Source organism: Amblyraja radiata, chromosome 32 (assembly GCF_010909765.2).
Source record: "Amblyraja radiata isolate CabotCenter1 chromosome 32, sAmbRad1.1.pri, whole genome shotgun sequence".
Lineage (NCBI taxonomy): Eukaryota > Metazoa > Chordata > Chondrichthyes > Rajiformes > Rajidae > Amblyraja > Amblyraja radiata.
The window spans coordinates 13,855,300-13,875,113 of record NC_045987.1 but is presented as its reverse complement, the minus strand read 5'-3'; the positions used below and the strand labels follow the sequence as shown (position 1 = coordinate 13,875,113).

Genomic DNA, 19,814 nt, shown 5'->3' with positions numbered 1-19,814 from the left:
TTGCTCCACCCCTTCCCACCGGTTCTCTCTCCTCTACTCCATCAGTAGGATGAATAAGAAGTGTCCCGGCCAGATACACCGTCTGTCCATTCCACCACGGATTCCGCCTGACAACCAGTGTTCCTCCAGCACTTTGCGTTTTGCTCAAGGCTCCAGTGGCTGCAGTTTTTTGTGCCGCTATGTTTGGCCGAAGGGCCTGTTTCCACGCTGTGTAACTCTATGACTCTAGTGCGACGAGAGTGACAGAGCTAGTTGGTCGTTTCAGATTTTGCGGGGAACAGTGACAACGTGAGCGGGGACTTTGGATTATAACACTGCACTGAAAGAGGAAAAAAGTGAAAGGAGTAAACAGTAAACGCGCGTTGACAGTTTTAATCTTTAATTTTACTCATTACATTTCATTTGTGGCTTGTGTTTAAGATGATTTTTTTTTAAGGCAGCGGACGATAAAGGGATCCGCTGGAGGTTTCAGTGTGGATTTATTCCGCAGATATTCAAACCATCGACCCTTCTTGTTCTGCTGCAGATCGACAGTGATAGTGTTCCTCAAACCACACAGTAACACAATCTGTGTTACAGTTCCCCCGAACAAATACAACACTTGCCTGTTCACACGTCTGCGCGGAGCACACCTCCTGATCGGTCTGAAACAAAAGCAGCCGAGAAGTCACCAACCCGGACCGATGTCTATAATGGAATCTACAGCGAACAAACAGTAAACGCCAGGATGAACGGCAGTCATCTCGATCTTAAAACTAGACAAAAAGTCGTTCCTTCCTCATTTGCTGCCGAGAATCAGAGGTGGAATTTGGCGTCAGATTCTAATTAGTTCCAAGTTCCATATTATTTCTGCAGGATTGGCTAGTCTTTCACATTATTTCCTCCCAAAGGTGAAGGAAAAGCAAGGACAACCACTTATGTGTCCGCAAATTAACAAGATATACATTTATATTCCTTCCGTATAGATGATGTGGAATACGTTTTAGTTTAGTTATCTTACAAGTTGAGGAGTTTGGTTTGAAGTTTAGAATTTATTTGCAGTCAGAAGTCAAAATAAATCCTAGTTGTAACCACGTTCCCTGCTTTATACAATGTTGTCCAATTGAGGATGTGAACCTTTTCCGGGGGCTAATAGCCTGACATCTATTGGCATATCCTGTAAAGAAGACAGATTTGTTTTGATCGACATCGGAAGTGTCTCGGATAAGAACTCATCTAATATCAGACCACTTCGTTTCAGTTTGGTACACTGCCTGATCTCCACTGGGAGTTCTTCCAAAGGATTCCCTTTCAGTTCCAGTTTTGAAAGTAGGGTACATTGCTGAATCTTCCCGCTGAGGACGGTCAGTGAATTATCGTTTACCTTCAGAGTCTTGAGCTTCCTACATTGGAATAGTTCGTCTGGTAATGCTAGCAGGTTATTGGAGCTCAAATCTAAAGCTCTAAGGTTTTTGAGGTATTTAATAGACGAGGGTACGGCGGCCAAGCGGTTGGCGCTGACGTCCAAATAATTTAGTTTCTGAATAGAAAATAGACTATTTGGCAACGTCTCGATCTGATTGTCTGATACATTGAAACGTCCAAGGTTGCCAATGGAAGTGAAGGTATCTGGAAGGGAAGTGATTTTGTTGCTACTAAGATTGAGGGAGGACAGTCTCGGCAGTCGATGGAAAGATTCCAGTTCGTCCACATTGGTGAGTGCGTTTCCCTGGAGGTTCAACTCCTGCAGGTTGTTGATACTGAAGATTCCCAGGGGTACGGTGGCCAGCTCACAATTTTGTAGGTCGAGGCGAGCCAAGTTGAACATCCCCCCTAAATTGTGGAGCATTTCCAGCTTGTTCTTGTTGTTGAAGATGGAAAGGCCGGTCAGGTGGGGCGCCACGTACAGCACGTTGAAAGGGATCTTGGTCAGATTGCTGTTCAGCCGGAGGATCTTCAGATATCGAAGTTCTTTCAAGAAGTCTAGTTCCAGTGTTTTGCTGTCTATGTTGACGTTGCCGATCAGGGAGAGCTCCTTGAGTCTGGTCAGCTTGTTGATCCACTCGGGCACCTCGTCGTGAACGGAAAAGGTGACGGACAGCGAGTGTAACTGGTTTCCCAGGAAGAACAACGCGGCTGGTTTAACGATGACCATGCAGTTTACAATGGCAAGCTCCTCCAGGTTAACAAGTTGGGTAATCTTGGTGCTGATCTTAACGTCGTTGCACAGTTCCAGGTTTAATGACTGTAATTCGGTCACATCGTAGATCGCTTGCGGGATTCCTGTTAGCATGAAGAGCTGAAGTTCCAGCTGTTCCTTGCTGTTTCGGGTGAGCTGTTGCCTCGCCTTCTCCACCGTCCAGTAGTTGTTCAAACTGAGCAGCTTCAGCTTCTTTTCGCTGGTCTCGGACAGGAAGATGCAGAAGCGGGTGCAGTACAGGGGGTCGTACTGGTCGATCATGTGCAGCAAGAAGGCGAAGTCGTTCTTGACTTCGGGGATGTCGCTGAACTGGGTCTCCCGTTTTTCGAAGGAGTATTGCTTCAGCGGCGTCCTTATGATCCAGATGAGAGTGTGAAGACAAAGCCCCAAGTACGCGCCGACCAGAAGCAGGTAGACCAGTATCAGTCTCCGTAACAAATAGGCGATGCTGAACGAACAAATAAACAAGTCATAACCAACCACGGCCTCCACGCCGGGGCGACAGAGAACGTCAAAGCCGACCTGCCGAATGAACAGGGCGAAGTAACACAGGACGACCAGACACTGTACGATTTTAAAGGCCAGTTGCCCCAAATATAGTTTGTAGATGGTGTCTTCCAGTTCCACGTGCAGCCTGAACTTCCTCACCTTCTCGAACAGGGCTTTGGCTTGCTCGCCGTCTTTCTTGTCCAGCATCTGAAACCGTTTCTTGATGGCCGGGTTCTTCGTTAAGCCTCGAAGCGACTCGCTGATGCCTTGGCTGGGCGCCGTGCCTTTGCGCTTCTCCTGCACCCTGACGTTCATTTTGCTGCTGTCCTCGGTGACCGCCAGGGAGAGCACGTCGGTCGTCCACGGCGACTCGAAACACTTCTCCAAGATGAATATCAGATGCTCGATTTTGGAACTGGTCTTGGGATACTTGAACCAGAAGTTGCTACAAATCATCAGGGAGACAGTCTGCAGAAGTATAAAGTAGGTGAAGTACTTAGGGAACCAGGGCACGGCTTGGAAGTAGCATGCCTGGTTGACATAGCGGTATTGTTGATAGTCCAAGGGGCTCTTGTTGCCAACAACTGCGTAGATAGCGGCGTCACGTGAGATTGAATCATATCTTTGGCGAATTAATCTGGGATCAATGGATAAATTAAAATCCACAAACATATCTCGCCGACTGAAGTTAGCGTCAATACTTGAGCGAGCCGTCTTGTTAATAGTAATTGGTAAGCACACAGTCCTCTCCTTGTATATCTGGGTGGTGCCCCCGAACACAGCGACCATTAACATGGTTAAGGCCAAGTAATCCATGAAAGCATCCCACCACGGTTTAAAGATTCGGAAGGATGGAGGGGGTTTACTCACTGAAGAGATTTCTTCCAAGGTAAACATTTCTAAATACAAAAGAGAGATACCATTATTCATAGAACCATTTCTCAAACTAAAGCCAGGGTTAATACCGAGTGGTCAATAATTGTCGCCAATGGTGAAATGGAGAAATTTGAACTTTGTAACAGCGAAAAAAATTGAATATTAAGGTATCTAAAATACTAGATGGACATTCTTCCAACCACTACAGCTGACAATAACATTTTAACACGGGGACTTTAACATCGGGAAACATTCATAAGTACTTCGCAGTGGATTTTCAAACAAAATACACCATCCCAAGTCACAAACGTTATAAGCACTGGCTGGTCAAAGTCTTACTGCAAGTATAAAAGCTCGTAGAAACATAGAAAATAGGTGCAGGAGCAGGCCATTCGGCCCTTCGAGCCTGCACCGCCATTCAATATGATCATGGCTGATCATCCAACTCGGTATCCTGTACCTGCCTTCTCTCTATACCCCCTGATCCCTTTAGCCACAAGGGCCACATCTAACTCCCTCTTAAATATAGCCAATGAACTGGCCTCAACTACCTTCTGTGGCAGAGAATTCCAGAGATTCGCCACTCTCTGTGTGAAAAATGTTTTCCTCATCTCGGTCCTAAAAGATTTCCCCCTTATCCTTAAACTGTGACCTCCTGTTCTGGACTTCCCCAACATCGGGAACAATCTTCCTGCATCTAGCCTGTCCAACCCCTTAAGAATTTTGTAAGTTTCTATAAGATCCCCTCTCAATCTCCTAAATTCTAGAGAGTCATACAACATGAAAGCAGGCCCTTCGGCCCAATCTTTATTGTCACATGCATAATTACAGTGTGGTACAAGCACAATGAAAATATTGCTTACAGCAGCATCACAGGCATGTAGACAGACAACTCACAAAATCAAATGATACATATTTTGTATATATATATGTATATATATACACACACACACACACAAAATAAATTATACATATTATATATATAATTATATATACACACACAATTTTATATATATATATATATATATATATATATATAAATATATATATAATTGTGTGTGTATATATAATTATATATATAATATGTATAATTTATTTTGTGTATGTGTGTGTGTGTGTATATATATATATATATATATATATACAAAATGTGTATCATTTGATTTTGTGAGTTGTCTGTCTACATGCCTGTGATGCTGCTGTAAGCAATATTTTCATTGTGCTTGTACCACTGTAATTATGCATGTGACAATAAAGATTGGGCCGAAGGGCCTGCTTTCATGTTGTATGACTCTTTGACAAGGAATTTTGATCATTCTCCGATTTGTCAGTATCATGTATTTTTACATACAGAATGGTCAATTTTATCATTGAGGAGGGTTCTTAACAGACAAAGTACTGCGTGGAAGTATTATAAAGGATCACAAGGAAGCCCGCAACAAGGATGGTGTGCATTAGAGGAAGTTCTTATATGCACTAAACTAAACTAAATAAGGCAGGTGACTGAAATGTGTAGAAAGGAACTGGTTTAAACCAAAGATAGACACAAAATGCTGGAGTAACTCAGCGGGACAGGCTGCATCTCTGGAGAGAAGGAATGGGTGACGTTTCTGTTCGAGACCCTTCTTCAGACTGGTTAGGTATAAGGGAAACGATCAATTTTCTTGAATCACCCACTGTGTTTAGAAGTCTGTATTTGAGTTGCAGCAAAGCATTCTCCCGCTTACAATTCTCTGTACGTTGATAATGAAACTCCTCGGTGTGTGATAGCCAGGGTTACAATCCTTGCACTGGGATTTTGTGGGTCTCAGTAACTCGGAACATTCATAGAAACATAGAAAATAGGTGCAGGAGTAGGCCATTCAGCCCTTCGAGCCTGAACCACCATTCAATGATCATGGCTGATCATCCAAATCAATATCCCATACCTGCCTTCTCTCCATACCCTCTGACCCCCTTAGCCACAAGGGCCACATCTAACTCCCTCTTAAATATAGCCAATGAACTGGCCTCAACTACCCTCTGTGGCAGGGAGTTCCAGAGATTCACACCTCTCTGTGTGAAAAAAGTTTTTCTCATCTCGGTTTTAAAGGATTACCCCCTTATCCTTAAGCTGTGACCCCTTGTCCTGGACTTCCCCAACATCGGGAACAATCTTCCTGCATCTAGCCTGTCCAACCCCTTAAGAATTTTGTAAGTTTCTATAAGATCCCCCCTCAATCTTCTAAATTCTAGCGAGTACAAGCCGAGTCTATCCAGTCTTTCTTCATATGAAAGTCCAGACATCCCAGGAATCAGTCTGGTGAACCTTTTCTGTACTCCCTCTATGGCAAGAATGTCTTTCCTCAGATTAGGAGACCAAAACTGTACGCAATACTCCAGGTGTGGTCTCACCAAGATCCTGTACAACTGCAGTAGAACCTCCCTGCTCCTATACTCAAATCCTTTTGCTATGAATGCTAACATCCCATTCGCTTTCTTCACTGCCTGCTGCACCTGCATGCCTACTTTCAATGACTGGTGTACCATGACACCCAGGTCTCATTGCATCTCCCCCTTTCCTAATCGGCCACCATTCAGATAATAGTCTACTTTCCTGTTTTTGCCACCAAAGTGGATAACCTCACATTTATCCACATTATACTGCATCTGCCATGCATTTGCCCACTCACCCAGCCTATCCAAGTCACCTTGCAGCCTGCTAGCATCCTCCACACAGCTAACACTGCCCCCCAGCTTCGTGTCATCTGCAAACTTGGAGATGTTGCATTCAATTCCCTCGTCCAAATCATTAATATATATTGTAAATAGCTGGGGTCCCAGCACTGAGCCTTGCGGTACCCCACTAGTGACTGCCTGCCATTGTGAAAAGGACCCGTTTACTCCTACTCTTTGCTTCCTGTCTGCCAGCCAGTTCTCTATCCACATCAATACTGAACCCCCAATACCGTGTGCTTTAAGTTTGTATACTAATCTCTTATGTGGGACCTTGTCGAAAGCCTTCTGAAAGTCCAGATATAACACATCCACTGGTTCTCCCTTATCCACTCTACTAGTTACATCCTCAAAACATTCTATAAGATTCTATAAGATTTGTGGTGAGACTACGTTTTTAAAGTGCAGTGGAAGAATGACGGACTGATTGCTGGAGTGATGATCTTGTCCAATGAGGATACATTAAATGACCAGACCTGCAATCCCTAGAGTTCAGAAGAATGAGAGATGAATTACTGGTAATTGAATGAGAATTCTAGAAGATGTTAGCAGGGATAGATGGCGGGAAATGCTTCCCCTGGCTGGGAGTCCAGAACCACAGCTAGCAGTCTTCAACTAAATTGTGGGAGCGTCAGGAATGAATTGAAGAGAAATTCATTGTTGTGAATGAAGGGATTTGTTGGAATCCGCAATCCTTGTGTTCAAGATGGAGATCAATTGATCATAAAGGTGAGTCTGGTGCTGGTGCTGGAAGATGGAGCCGATATTAAAAAGGTATTGGTATTAGATTATTATTGTTATTATGTGTACCGGGAATACAGTGAAAAAATGTGCTATCCGGTCAAATCAGACTATGCACGAGTACAATCGAACAATGAACAAATACAAGAACGATTTTAAAATACCAGAGTATCATGTTACAGCAGTATAGCGTTACAATTACAGAGAAAGTGGAAGGGCCAGCTGGTCTGAAGGGGAGCATGCTTTACTCTTGCTTCCTTTTCTTATGATAATCTTATCTAGGTAATTAGGTTCATAAATTGACGAGCAAACACCAGGCAAATTGATGGAAATGTGGGGAGAATAAGTTGGGACAGGGCAATATTAGTGTGAAGATGGATGCCTCATGGTCAATGCCACTGTGGTGGGCCGAAGGGCCTAGTTCGGTTCTATATTTTTCTCTAACTAAGACATCACAAAAAGTAACTTAAAATATATATATATATATATATATATAATTATATTCTGAGGATAATTTACCTTCTGGTCTTTATCTTTCCTTTTACTTTTCCGTTCGTTCCTGTAGATTGCCTCTTGTAGTTCTGTAGGTGACTGTAGTCTTTATGTACCTCATTTGTAAGAAGGTTTTCATCTGTGAATGTCAACCAACCTTGGCTTCAGCAGCATTCCATTCAAACTAATTCCTATCTTTTCAACCAAGCCGGGCTCCAGTTGATCCTGTCAGGAAAAATAAAGGCTGGAAGCCGATTTATGTCAGAGATTCATTTTAACCACTGTAAGAAACTTATTGGTTTATATTTATTGTACACCTTGGCATTCTCCTGTTCTAGCTTGGATATCTACATGGTGTGTACAGTGACAAAACTAGGTGTGGATATTCAGTCCAGTATAGAACTAGTCAGAATTTAGAGTTTAGAGAATTCACCATAGATTCTAATAATCTGTTGTGTTTAGAATGTCTTTTGTGATGTGAACTGTAACTGAATGTTTTAGTGCTAGTTTTGAATTTGATAATTAACCCATCTCATGGCAGCTTTTTTCTTATTCCTGTCAAGCCAGCACTGGTATTATAATTAATATAGTTGGCAGAATGATCTTGTTTCCCAACTCTCATAAAGGGCCTTGACCCAAAAAGTCGCCTATTTCCTTCGCTCCATAGATGCTGCCTCACCCGTTGAGTTTCTCCAGCATTTTTGTCTATCTTCGATTTTCCAGCATCTGCAGTTCCTTCTTAAACATTATAAAACCACTCTTGCCTTTTGATGCCTTTGACACTTGTTTTGAAGTATTGAATCCATTTTGAGAATCCCATATCCTCGGGTATCCTTGTGGCTTTGCAGATAATAGATTCTTACAGCTGTTCCACTCATTCAATTTAAAGAAATCCAGCAAAAAATGCATTGGTTTAGTTAATTCTTTTAATATTCCAGCATTTCCCCATAAAAATTGCAGGCTAAATTTGTGATGTAATTATTAGGACATTATAGTATAGGCCCATTAGCCAAATCCATGTAACCTTGATAATCTGGGTTCCTAACCTCCATTTATTGGGGTTATTTAGAGTTTCGTTGACAGCTAGGTGTTAAGCGCACCTCCAATTGTGTTTCCGATGGGCCAAGGCCCAATGGTGGTAACCGACTGACTGTATAATTGAAACTGTGTGGGCCCTTAGTCTGGGAGATAGAAAATGTGTCAAAATCACAAATTATGCAAAGTAGATATTAACAGACTTGGAAATATATATTCCTGGGAAGGGTAAACCTTTATTCATTGTGAGGAAAGAGTTAACAGACATGGTTGATTTAGACTAGGGATAGAAAAATAACATAGAAAGAAATAAGGTGTCATCAGAAGCCAGACTGCTAGTAGAATAGAAAGTAACGATATAAAGAACAGAGAGAAATTCTAGATAAAAAGTAGCAATAGAAAGACTTCAGCAGGGGATAGCAGAGAAATTAGAACAAAGGGGAGAGGGACACGAAGTCACGCTCAACTACGCATGCTTGATGAGATTACATGAATATGTACACACACCCACTATGACAAGATGCCTAATTTAAATGCACATGCGATGCATGCTAGGGGAGGTGTCTTTGACGTTGGGTGGGCGTTCCACGACGTTCTCGTGGGAATCTGGGCTTTATGTTATGATTGGAAGAAGCTCAATGGGGAGAGATGAGAATGTGATAATAATGAAAATAAATGTATAAAGATAGAAGACATCCCGATCCTCGGTGTGCCTCTAGGGGACATCAGAGGAGAGGCACCTATTCTGCAGAATATGAAATTAATAAAAACACTTCTTTGTCTGAATTTGTCTCAAAAGCATTTGTGATTTTTGAATCTCACATTCATGAATACTGAAATAACAATAAACGCATGATAGAGGGGCATTGACCGGAAACACTAACCCATTTCTCTCTCTCCATGAACTACCCGACTGCTGCATATATGAAGTGCTGTCCACTTTTATTTAACACTTCCATTACCCGCGGTATTTTTATTTATTTAAGACTATTACGTCTGCAGAATTTCAAATTGTGTCTTTAAAAATTCACAAAATAACACTAAAATAAAAATGTGAAGATCAACATCAGCACTTTTTAGGTATAATTTTTTATTACAAAAATGTAACAAGCAGTTAAAAGATTAAATTATATACATTCTGGTGGTTTAATGCTGCAAATTTAAGATTCCTAAGTAAAATGATGAATCTTAAATAAACATTAAAAAAAAAATCAGAATACTCTTAACTGGATCAGGGACCAAAAATTCACCTAAATACACAGATTTAACACCAAAGGCCAGTCGCTGGTTTTAGCACATTAAGTTCCAGTGACTATGGCGACCAGTCTGTGTTGCAGAAAGGATTTTTTATACCGTCTTAATCTTTTTGTTCGACAATCATCTTCACAAAAGGTCAGGAAATGAGGCAACGGTATTTCTATATAATTGTGCACTCTGCACATCATCTGGTGAAGTTGAAACTGGAACTATCCTGATTTACTTGGTTCTTCTGGTGAATAGTGACTTGATGACCTAATTTTACATCATAAAATAAATCGGTATTATTAATGGCCTATGATTTACCAAAATAAGCTCTTGACTCCTGCATTAATATTTCTTCAACTTGTAGTTTAATCCATTTTTTAAACTCTTACCATATCCATTTATTTTTCTAATAATCCTTAAAGAAAATAAACTACACCTTCACGATTGTCAAACTGGAAACATATTTTCACAATGCGACCTTTTGGAACACTAACAGTTGAATAATTTGCTTATTTGAATGGAGTGGGAAAAAAAGCAGTGCTGTATTAAGTTACTACAAATGCTTCATGCAGTCAGGTAATGAAAGCTTAGACAAAGTTATTTTGGAAATTGCCACCCTACATTTAATATTGCCATTGAATGTTTGAGGAAGCAAGTAATTTTAAAGTATAGTGTGTGAACTGGGAAGAAGGGAGAAGGTTTCAAAAACAGAGTGTAGCTGTAAAGGATATTGTGGATGAGAATGTAGACAAAAATGTTGGAGAAACTCAGCGGGTGAGGCAGCATCTATGGAGCGAAGGAAATAGGCAACGTTTCGGGTCGAGCCTTCTTCAGACCCTTCTTGTGGATGAGAATGAGGAGTTTGATTTCAAAAGGCCAGCAAGCCTTGAAAGTCTGGGGAGAGACTGGGTATCAGAGTTCTGTCTAATTTCAGAGTTTATGCTGACTGGATTCCAGAGACAATTATACAAACCATTATTCACATTGATTAGAATGGTTCTTATATGAAAGGGTTCAGTGGCAGAGCACTGAGTTAGGAGAGTCAATTATATTCATACATACTGTAAGTCATCAATCTACATAAAACCAGGGATAGGTTTGACAATTCTATATTATTCTTAGTAATGTGTATTCATCATTAGTAAGACCACGGCATCATTTTGTTTTCACAATTTACAGTTACAGCTATTTGTAAAATGACAATTGTGCTGTATAATCAATAGCAACATTTGAAATATTATAACAGGTCAAGTTGAGTGCCGCATCTTGAAATACTTCATGGTATAAATTAAATCCAAGAAAAAAGACCGAGCATGCAGTTGAGCCATGGACTCGTGCATCACAGAAACAGGCCCTTCGCCCCAACTGGGTAACACCGACCAAAATACCCCATCCAAGCCAATCCTATTTGCCCCAATTTGCTCCATATCCCACTGAACCTTTCCTGTTCATGTACCTGTCCTTATGTTTGTTAAATGTTGTTATTGTACGACACGATATTTATCAGGGCAGTTTCAGTGCTGTAATTTGCTCTGAAACCAGATTGGAATTTCTTTAAAATGTCATTTTGATTCAGAAAGTGTTATATTTGGTTGAATACCACTTTCTCCAATACCTTGCTGTTAAAGGGTTGATTTGATAGGGGTCTGTAATTACTCAGTAGCCCACTGTCTACATTTGGTTTCTTTAACAGAGGCTTTACGAGAGAGTTTTTATAAGTATCTGGGAAAATTCCAGTCTCAAGGGAGATGTTCATAATTGTAAGTACAAAACTGGATAAACTTAAAAGCATTCTTTAAAAATTTTGTATGAACCGTGTCGAAATGACAGGTAGTGGATTTGCTCTCAGCCACAATTTTACAAAGTTCTGAGGTAGAAATACTTACGAAACTGCTCATTTTGCCTGTGTCCTACCAGGTCGGGCAGCAGAGGACAGTAGAATCTAAAGGGATACCAGCTCTGATAGTCTGAACTTTATCTTTAAAATAATCAGCAAACATTTTTCAGCAAAAGCTTTGCATAAAAAAAAAAATCAGGAGTTTAGTAATCTGCCAATGGTGGAGAACAAAATCTTACTATTTCCACCATTTCTGCGATAATTTGAGAAAAATGGGTCCTCCTTGCCGATCTTACAGCATTATTATAAGTAGCAATGGTCTCTTTATCGATGCCAAGATGTACTTCTAGTCCTGTTTTTCTCCACTTTCTTTCGGCTACTCTACATGATTTTTAAACGTATGAACAGTTATTTAATCATGGAGCTGTTTGAATTCTCACTTTCCTTTTAATCTTGAGAGGTGCAACTTTATCAAGTGTCGTAGCTAGGTTACTGTTGAAAGCTTTTATCATTTAGTCAACAGAATCTCCCTGGGTGAGAGGAGCGAATGTACTTACAAGCTCAGAAATTTTGAGTTCTGCTGCTGGATCTAAAAAGCGCCTTTTACATGTAGACTCCAACGGGCACCTAAACAACTTTAAAAACACATAAAAAAACATACAGTAACGGTCAGAAACAATAAAATCAGACACCAGGATGTTATCAATTTTTAACCCTCGGGATATCACCAGGTATTTCCATGTTTGTGAGTGGCCTTGTTTATATGTTGAGTAAAGGTGAGGGTGTTGAGTAAGCTCAGAAACTCTGTCACGTTGAGGTCTGTGCTGTTGTTTACATGAATGTTAAAATCTCCATTCAAAATCAGGCTGTCATATCTCATTATGACCAGTGAGATCAATTCAGAGAATTCTATATGGAATAGGGATAGCTGTCTGGTTGGTATGTACGGTGTTAGAGTGTCCCCCAAGATTCTACCACTTACCTGCATATTAGAGGGAATTTACAGTAGTCAATTAATGAACCAATCTACACATCTTTGGTAATGTGGAAGGAGATCTGAGCACCCAGAGGAAACCCACATGGTTACAAAAAGTATGTGCAAACCCCCCCACACACAGTGCTGGAGATTAGATTGACCAATGTAGGTGGAGCTATGAGGCAGTAGTTCTACAGGTTGTGGCATTGTGCTGCCCCAACATTGAAAATGATTTGAAAATCTGTTTAACAGACCCAAAAGACTGAATGAAATACTTACATCTTGCTGATTCATCTCAGAACATTGTCCTTTTACTTGACATTTTTGCTCTCTAGCTTCATGCATTGGTGTCATTTTCTCTCTGATCTTGTCTTGGGCTCAGCTGAAAATGAGTAACTTGCATTTCTATAATGCTTCTCAGGAAATGCTTCAAATGCAAAATATAAATTTATCCACCTTAAAATTGGATGTTATCTGGATATTTAACTATTGAGTGATATAGTAACATTAAATGTAATGATTTGCAGGTTTAAATAGCCAGATTTTCACAATATAGTTTGTAAGGCAAGTACCATGGCCCTTCCCTCTACTCTTTGATTCTATAATTACTTAGATTCCACGATTTTTCAAAATAAATAGTGTGATTCAAATTAAACCAATCATCCAGATTCATAATTGTAAGATGCTTCATGGTTACAAGGATAAATTGGCTCTGTGCACTATTGTGCATTCAGGAACGCTCCCAATTCAATTTTGGGCCAATGCTAAGTTAGCAGACATCAGTCAATGTAGCTACATCAGAACCAATGTTAAGAATGCAAAAAATGAGAATAAGGAATGATTTGTGTGTGGATGTATGAACTTCCTATTACATTGTCCACAGAGTGTGAGGTGATGCACTTTGGGCGGTTGAGTGCAAGGAGAGAGTATACAGTCGATGACAAGACAATTAACAAAATTGATGTGCAAAGGGATATTTGGAGTCCAAGTTCATAGCTCATAAAGGTGGCAGCACAAGTAGATAGGATGGTAAAGAATGCATATGGTAGGTTTACACTGCCTACACTGGTCGGAGCATTGAATATAAGAGTCAGGAAGTCTTGATGCAGTTCCATAGGACTTTGGTTAGGTCATATTTGCAGTATTCTGTAATTCTGGTTGCTCAATTATAGGAAAGAGTGGAGGTTTTGGAGAGTGTACAAAAGAGGTTTACCAGAATGTTGCCTCGATTAGAGGCTTTCAGCAGCAGGGAGAGGTTAGATAGACTTGCATTGTTTTCTCTGGAATCTCAAAGGTTGAGGAGAGACTTGATAGTAGTGTAAAATTATGAGAGACATTGATAGGATAGACAGTCAGAACCTTCTTCCTAGGTGGAAATGTCCAACACCAAAGGGCACAGCTATAAGGTGAGGGGGAAAGTTTAATGGAGATGAGCACGGCAGGTTTTATTTTTAAACAGAGTGGTGGGAGCCTGGAACGCATTGCTCTGGGTGGAGGCGGCAAATATGATAACGGCGTTTTAAGAGGCTTTTAAATAGGCACATTGAAGTACAGGGAATAGAGGGATGTGGATCAAGTATAGGCAGATTAGGTCACTAGGCATCATATACTGAAAACATTTTAGGAAGCAAAGCCTATTTTGTGGAAGCAAAGCAGAACAAACACCAAGGTCAGTTTGCATATAAAATGACAATCATGGTACTAAAAATTCAGTGAAAATCCTGTCTACCGATAAAGATTTTATATGTAATTTTACAACTTTAAATTCAATTGGAAAGAAATTGATGCTTAAATTTTGGAAAAATACAACCATACCAACTGTTAAAATGTGGATTAGGAATATGATGGACATAGCACGCCTTGAAGAAATGAGACTCCGACTAATAGATAAATATGACCAATTCTTAAGGAGTTGGTCTCCTCATCGACTTTTTGGAATCATGTGATGCAGCGGTACCATAAGGATTGCTGATTTCAATTCATGACGTGGATAGATTTACATCTCCGAATATAGATTTGAAAAATTCTCTTTTAAGGGGCCTTCTCTTCTATTTCTACTTTCCACTTTTTCTTTTTTCTTTTATTTTTTTATTTTTTATATACACACTTCACGTTTTTCTACTCTCTACCATCTATTTTTCCACTTTTTTCCCTTTCTATTGTTTTCTTTTTCTTGTCTTGCTTACTTCCTTCTCATAACATAAAACTAGAGGTTGTACATAGAATGGATTACTGTATGACATAGTTGGCACCTAAAATTAGGTTCCACTGTATTGTTTTGTACTGTATTAACTTCTAATAAAATAAACAAAAAAAAAACAAAAAACCAAAGGGCACAGCTATAAGGTGAGGGGGAAAGTTTAATGGAGATGAGCACGGCAGGTTTTATTTTTAAACAGAGTGGTGGGAGCCTGGAACGCATTGCTCTGGGTGGAGGTGGCAAATATGATAATGGCGTTTTAAGAGGCTTTTAAATAGGCACATTGAAGTACAGGGAATAGAGGAATGTGGATCAAGTATAGGCAGATTAGGTCACTAGGCATCATATATTGAAAACATTTTGGGAAGCAAAGCCTATTTTGTGGAAGCAAAGCAGAACAAACACCAAGGTCAGTTTGCATATAAAATGACAATCATGGTACTAAAAATTCAGTGAAAATCTTGTCTACCGATAAAGATTTTATATGTAATTTTACAACTTTAAATTCAGAAACTTGGGTTTCCACGTGGTTGATGTGTAGGATTTGTGTGTTCTGAATTTCCATATTTTGTGTAATTCTGACCGATTCATTTTATTCAGCAGCAATAGATAAATGGCCAAGCTGAACAAAGGTAGGTGATTGGAGCAGAAATGTATCTCTGTAATTAATCATTTTACTTTGCGAATATAAACACATTTTTAAAAAGGTGTAAAATCTCTGCATAATTTCTTGTGTTGTGACTTGTGAACTAATTCTGCACAAATTATCCTTGTTAACGTAGGAAACACTGTTCCTTTCAATATCCCTTCAAATTCATTTTACACAGAATGGTTGATTTGCACACAAGGGCCTATGTCACAGTAGAATGATTCCTTGTATAAATCAGTATTGTGCCCTTTTGTTTTCATACCAACAGCAGGGGTGATGAATCACTCTCCGACATCTGAATATTTGATCATTTTTACGGCAGGAATTGAAATTATCATTGCAGAATCACGCCAAGAATTGAAATTATCATTGCAGAAACATAAAAGACTGAAGGCGAAAGGGGAAAAACAATATTAAGTGTAAGTAATCACATTAGTTTCCATAAAAGCATCGTGGTGCAAATAAAAACACACGCTGATATCAACACTTTAGAATATGAATAATCTTGCAATTTATTCCTAACATTTCAATTTATTTAGATAAAAATGCCAGATTTTACTATTCTGACAAGAGGTAAATGTAAAAAGATGGGCTTATTATGAAGATCTCAATCTCCTACTGAGATGTTGACCATTGGGAACATTGCAACTTTAAAATAGCTGTTAAGACAGTAACATTTCAGGTTACATTTTAAGAGAGAAGCAAAATTAAACATTGTTTTAAACACAGTGTGAATAAAGCCCATTTGTCAACATTGGATAATACTTTCTACGGCCTTGATTAAATGTAGAAGCAAACCAACAATTACAGTCACTTTAACATTTAATAGGTCAAACAGTCAAAATAACGAACCTGAGAAAAAGTGTTGCTACAAGATCGAGGCATATTCACCCCTGAGGGCACAGAAATGAAGTCTTAGTATCAGTTACAATTAAAAAATGTATGCAGCATCCAAGCTGTGTGTGAAGCAAGCCTGTTCCATTAAATAACTATTTAATCCTTATCGAGTAAATGATCATTGCAACGTGAACAGTAATTTGAGCATTCATAAAATTAGAAGTTTACCACATGCATTTTGCTGGGTAAACACACAGCAGAGATAACAACGGCCTTGATGAATACCCCTTTCCCCTGTGATGGGGGCCAGTACACTTCATATTCCCTGGAATTTACTTTCACTCTCTAGCGACCTTATTTCAGGTATGGCTTATTGCTTTACATACCACTTGCTCCTTCTCCAACCGTGCACAGCAGAACATGACCACTACCAATCCATGCCTCCCTGTCACATTGCTAATTGGGAACTAGCTAGAAGTGGTTAAGTGTACTGTGGGTCTACAGCCACACAGAAATCTCCAAAGGGCTCATACAGTGTAGCCTCTTATTTCATCAGTCTAGACGCGACTTGGAATTGGATACAAGTGTTCACAAGACCATATAGCTTATTTTCAAATCCACCCCAACATCCATGACCACCCCCTTCCCTTCCCTGAAGACACTTCAAGACAAGACACTTAAAATTCTGTGCATTATCAATGGTTGAAATGCTAACCAGCACAATGGACTGGCAAGCAAAAGGATAAAGCACATGGGTACACAGAATGCAAAGAGGAATGATAAATGGGTATTTTTTTCCCCAGTGGAAGACCACTTGGCCTGTGCTTTTTTTTTTTAATTAATGATTTATATTTAACAGCATGGAGAATGATGAAGTAGTTTGCAGATGATACAAAAATAAGTCTCTGGTTGTCAATACATTGGAAAGCTTTAAAGTTGGTCTTAGAAATTACCACAGAATTTTCTCTGGAGAAGTTGGAGATAAAGTATTGGAGAGATGCAACAGACAAAGGAACACACAATCAATGGGAAGATATCGGGAAGTGTGGAGGAACAAATCCTGAAGTGATGACAGACACATGAATAATACGGTGAAATGGGTTGATTGAATGTTTTCCCTTATTTGCTGAGAAGCCAGGAGCCCCAGGTTATACTAAAACCTTATGTGACATGAGTTAAAGTAAGGTTTGTGCAATGCGTACAGTTCTGGTTACCTCATCGCAGGAAGGATGTGTTGTAATGGAGGGTGTGCAGAGAAGGACTGTGAGGATGCTGCCAGGACTGGCAATTTGGAGCAATAAGGAATAACTGTATAAGATTCAAGTTATTTTCTTAACGGAAACATTTGTGGGGTGACACAATTGAGGTATATCAAATTCTGAGGGTTTTAGATGGAGTAACTAGGTAGGACTTAATTCCCATAGCATAGGAATTAAAAATGGTAAGCATGTAGGACAAAGGGTTTTATTTTCACCCAGACACTGGATTAAAAGTTGAGGCAGAAACTCTAATCTAATTTGAAAAGTACTTGGACGTGTCCTTAAAGAGCTGTGGAAGATGACATTAAGCTTGGTTGCCCTTTTGACTGGCAAAATGTTCTCCGGTGACATTGGTTTTCTGAAACTCTAGGTACTGGCTTGCAAAGTTCTGGATATTATAAGCAAATATAAATTTTAAATGAACCTGGATACCGATAACTGGTTATTTAACTAAGGTTCACAAATTTCCAACTCGGCTGTGTACAATAAACAGGAGCAAGATTCTCAAGCCCTCAATATTCTCTTGGTATGTTAGATATTCATTGAGATACAGTAACTTCCACCCCCAAAAAATATATCTAGAGAAACATTTCTCACATGTTATCTTTAATACTACAATCTGAATTATCATTTAAATTTTATGTCATGGAAAATACTTAGATTAGGATCTTTTACTTTCAATGAAAGATTCAAGTTGTACAACTTTAACAAAATGAAATGTTAACTCTCCGTTAGTCTTTTACCACCTCAATAAATATTATACAAACGGTATCGAAAACTCACTCCTATGTCTTCTCAGACTAGTCCCTAGATCTGATAAAACAGCCCTTGTGAAATTCCCCTTGCTATCTAATTGTTTTGACAATATGAATTTGACGTATAGTGTAGTGATTCTCTCAGATTGAAAGAAATTGGCAGAAAGGACATGAAAATCTGGTTCAGCTCAATCAGCTTGACATGAACAAAACTTTTAAGTTAGTTTAAGAAGATTGAGGGAGTTATTTTAAAATATCCCCTGGTGTTTCATGCAGAGGTTGTACTGCCTACTCAGGCATATACAATGCCGGCCCCTAACATAGTACTAGTTAAATAAATAACAAGACATTGGCAATATCAGTCTGTTGACATGTCATGGCTATAAATGTATTAGCTTTGTTTGTGATTCATTAAAGCAGAAGTATTAATAGTTAATCCAACTATTGAAATGATTCTTTTAATTACTGGCAGCATTCCATTCCATCTATGCCTCTGTTCCTTATGGGCAGCAGCAGTTCCACCAACTGTAATCAGACTCGTTCCATATAGAACTAGATCACAGATCTGTTCATCTTGCAGTGCAGCAGGCTTCAAAATCTGCTGAAGACTTGGCAAGGTAGATTATTTCCCTTTTCCCCCTCTGCGATACAAATAAAATTCAGGCTTGTTCCTTGTCTGCTCGCCACAGCTGCTCCTTGACTTCGGACGGAAGAGTATTGAAAAGGTCATCCTCCACAACAAGGGCACTTCTTTTGAGTAGCCTGCACTCCCCCAGCTCCACGGGGAGACATTCTAGTCGGTTTCCACGAAGTTCCAGTTGCGTCAAGCTCGTTAGCTCTCCAACCCGCGACTGCAACGATAGCAAGCAGTTATTCCCCAGGTTTAGGGTCCGGAGCTTGCGACACTGGAATAGTTCAGGCGGCAGGTTTTCAATCTATGAGAAAGGGGAAGGAAAACGCAAAGGGAACAAAAATAACTGTTTAACTGATGCACTTATTGGACCTAAGTAGTATTTAAGAAACATTTTTAAAATAGAGCTTTACATTCAGAGAATATCGAAGAGTTAGAATCATAGAGCACAGAAATCAGCCCTCTGGCCCAACTTGTCCCCAGATTTACGCTACTTCCATTTGCCTGTGTTTGGCTCATATCCATTTAAACCTTTCCTATCCATGTAATCTTTTAAATGTAGTTATTGTATCTTTCTCAACTACTTCCTCTGGCAGTTCATCCCATATATCCACATCCTCTGTGGGGAAAAAAGATGCCTCTCAGGTTCCCCGAGTCCTGGTAGCATCCTCTTAAATATTTTCTGTACACTTTTCAGCTAAATGGCTTCTTTCTTCGGGCAGGGTGACCAAAACCTAACACACTGCACTAAGTGCAGCCTCACAAACGTCTTGTACAACTGTAACATAACGTCCAAACTTTGATACTCAATTCTCTAACTGATGAAGGTCAGCGTGCCAAAAGCTTTCCACACCATCCTGTCTCTCTGTGATACCACATTCAGGGAACTACATATTTG

General features: G+C 39.7%; 2 protein-coding genes across 2 annotated transcripts in view; both read right to left on the bottom strand.

Moving 5' to 3' along the window:
- Nucleotides 1-362: 362 nt before the first annotated feature.
- Nucleotides 363-7,993, bottom strand: LOC116990852 (volume-regulated anion channel subunit LRRC8D-like). Its single transcript, XM_033048913.1, has 2 exons — nucleotides 7,520-7,993; nucleotides 363-3,567 (listed from the first exon to the last, which is right to left on the bottom strand). The coding sequence occupies exon 2, from the start codon at nucleotides 3,563-3,565 to the stop codon at nucleotides 1,085-1,087; it is 2,481 nt and encodes an 826-aa protein (XP_032904804.1). The 5' UTR covers nucleotides 3,566-3,567; nucleotides 7,520-7,993; the 3' UTR covers nucleotides 363-1,084.
- Nucleotides 7,994-15,921: 7,928 nt separating this feature from the next.
- Nucleotides 15,922-19,814, bottom strand: part of lrrc8a (leucine rich repeat containing 8 VRAC subunit A) — a 29,957-nt gene continuing 26,064 nt past the window's right edge. Inside the window, exon 4 of the mRNA XM_033048865.1 lies at nucleotides 15,922-19,220. Coding sequence (XP_032904756.1) covers nucleotides 18,945-19,220 — 276 coding nt within the window. The 3' untranslated portion in view covers nucleotides 15,922-18,944. The remainder of the gene's footprint in view (nucleotides 19,221-19,814) is intronic.

What these genes read in the sequence shown, in the direction of transcription:
- LOC116990852 (XM_033048913.1), bottom strand. Translation starts at nt 3,565, where the DNA reads ATGTTTACCTTGGAAGAAATCTCTTCAGTGAGTAAACCCCCTCCATCC.